Here is a 2237-nt window from a genome sequence, read left to right on the forward strand (position 1 = left end):
TGGCACTTTGTATATTTATTACAAGTGACACACTTCACCATATCGTGACTTAAATTCTTGGTTTTTGCTTGGTAGGAAATAACTGGTATCAACAGCTTAGATTATTATACTTGCTGTGTTACTTTTACTCCATGGGTTTTTTTTTTTTCCTTTTAGAGAATTTATTTTTAATTTCATCACCAAAAACCAATTATCCTGAGCTCTTTTCAAGTAGACCTACAAAAATCTGGGGATTATTTCGGAAGTGAGGCACTGGGCTCTGAAGCAGCCACGCACCAGCATTAAGGAATTGATGACCGTGTAGAGAACCTGCATGACTGAGTTGGTCTTGGTTATGGTCCCTTTCATAAACTATATCGATTTAAAAAAAAAAAAAGCTTTCTGAAACAAAACTACTAGGTCATAATTTCTTCAAAGTCAGACAGCTGCTTCATCTGTTCGGCTTGCATGGAATGCCTTCTGAGGAGCTTCTTTTGACTTCTCAAGTCAACTCTTTTTGGTGAAGTTGGAGCAACGGGAACCATGGATTTTAAGCCACTAGCCAGTGGGGAAGAAGGTTTGTTGCTCGGTCTCATATCCAGGACAGGTGGATTCAGGTTCACATTTAGAGGTGGAAGGAAGCCTGGCCTAGAATGAGCAACGCGGTCCAGCAGCAAAGTTCCAGAACCTCGTCTTTCTAGAAGATGGGGTGGCCTGCGGTGCACTGAGCTGGGAGATGTGCTAGGCACGGCATCCAGGGACTCCCTAGAGCCATGGAAAAGAGACAGGTGGGAGCTGTTGAGCTTCTTTCTATCTAAATGTCCTTTTCCTGACTCCAGGGAAACGGAGCTGGGCGGGTCAGCCACGGGCTGTAAGTCTAAATCATAGAAATTGCTTTCCAGCAGTTTGAGGACCACTGGGTCTTTGAGAGCAGATGGTCCTAATGGACCCATGCCACCCTTGTCTTGGTCAACAGGCAGAGTACCTCTTCGAGCCAGACGTGGGTGAGTAGTCTGACCAGCTTTCCGGGATGCTGGTGCTGCCGAGGCTGGAATCTTCAGAACCTGGTCCGTGACTGTGGGGAAGAAGGCAAGGTCCTTGCCGTCGATACTGTTGGTTCTGGAGAGGGGCCCCCGTTTGGGGAAGGACACGTCACTGATGCTCTTGATGACGTCACTGTCTATGCTGACACCAGGTGTCTCTTCCTGCCGCGTCGTAGCCGCCAGCACGGAGGGCGCCACCAGGCCCCACGGTTCAGACTGGAGCCTCTTCAGCTGGGGTAAACGGGCCCTTTTGAGGTTACTGCCTTTCCTAGTGGGGGACCCGGGCTCATTGAGAGCCTTGGAGGGGGAGCAACCACCTGGGTGTCCCGTTTGGAGGCTGAAAAAGTCATCTTCCTTCTCACCAGGTGGAGTTTTCAGTTCCACGTCAGAGGGAGACACACACGAGGAAGGCTGCCTGTCTTCCACCTTGGGTGAAGGGGGGACGTTCAGGTACTGTTTGGTGGTTTTGGTACCTGAAGAGGACTTGTCAGTTGTTATAATGATCACCTCCTTCCCTTTGGCCTTGCAGGCCTCCAGGAGATGTTTCAGTGCGTCCTTGTCATCTGCATTTATTGCATAAACCAGTGCAGAAGCCCCAGTGCGGTCCTGAAGACTAGGGTCTGCCCCATTCTCCAGTAACAGGGAGACCACTTCTCCCCCAGCTCTTCTAATGCAGGCATGGATGAGGGCGGTTTTGCCAGACTTGTCCTGAATGTTGGGGTCTGCTCTGTTATCCAGCAGGTACTTCACCATCTTGGACTTGCTGATGCTTTGCTGGTCCACATGTTTGGTGATGCATGCCACCATGAGAGCCGTCTCACCTTTGTCGTTGCTTTCATTGATATAGGCCCCTCCTTCTAGGAGAAGTCTGGTCAGCCTGAGCCTTCCGAGCCACACAGCCTTCAAAAGTGAGTTTCCATCAGTTCTCAATTCAGTGTCGTCACCCATCATCCTGGCTAAAGCTTAGCGTCTCTGAGCTACAGCGGCATCAGACCTAGCAAGGGAAGAACAGAGAAAAAGCGTCATGTATTCTAAAGCTTATCTATGCAGCGTGCTTGTTGCAAAGTCTACATTTGCAGCCTGATCCCAAGTTAGGTCACATCCCAGCCTGATCCCAAGTTAGGTCACCTTGGGTGAGTCACGTAACTTCGAGTTAGTTTCTTCATCTGCAAGGTGGGGAGTCCGATAGGAACCTACCTCAGAGTCACTGTGAAG

The 2237-nt window shown here is 49.6% G+C and overlaps 1 protein-coding gene across 1 annotated transcript; it reads right to left on the reverse strand.

The window, feature by feature from the left end:
• Positions 1 to 395: 395 nt before the first annotated feature.
• ANKRD34C (ankyrin repeat domain 34C) lies at positions 396 to 1973 on the reverse strand. Its single transcript, XM_077128547.1, has one exon. It carries the CDS (start codon positions 1971 to 1973, stop codon positions 396 to 398), a length of 1578 nt encoding a protein of 525 aa, XP_076984662.1.
• Between the last annotated feature and the right edge of the window lie 264 nt (positions 1974 to 2237).

Source organism: Tamandua tetradactyla, chromosome 14 (genome assembly GCF_023851605.1).
Source record: "Tamandua tetradactyla isolate mTamTet1 chromosome 14, mTamTet1.pri, whole genome shotgun sequence".
Taxonomy (NCBI): domain Eukaryota; kingdom Metazoa; phylum Chordata; class Mammalia; order Pilosa; family Myrmecophagidae; genus Tamandua; species Tamandua tetradactyla.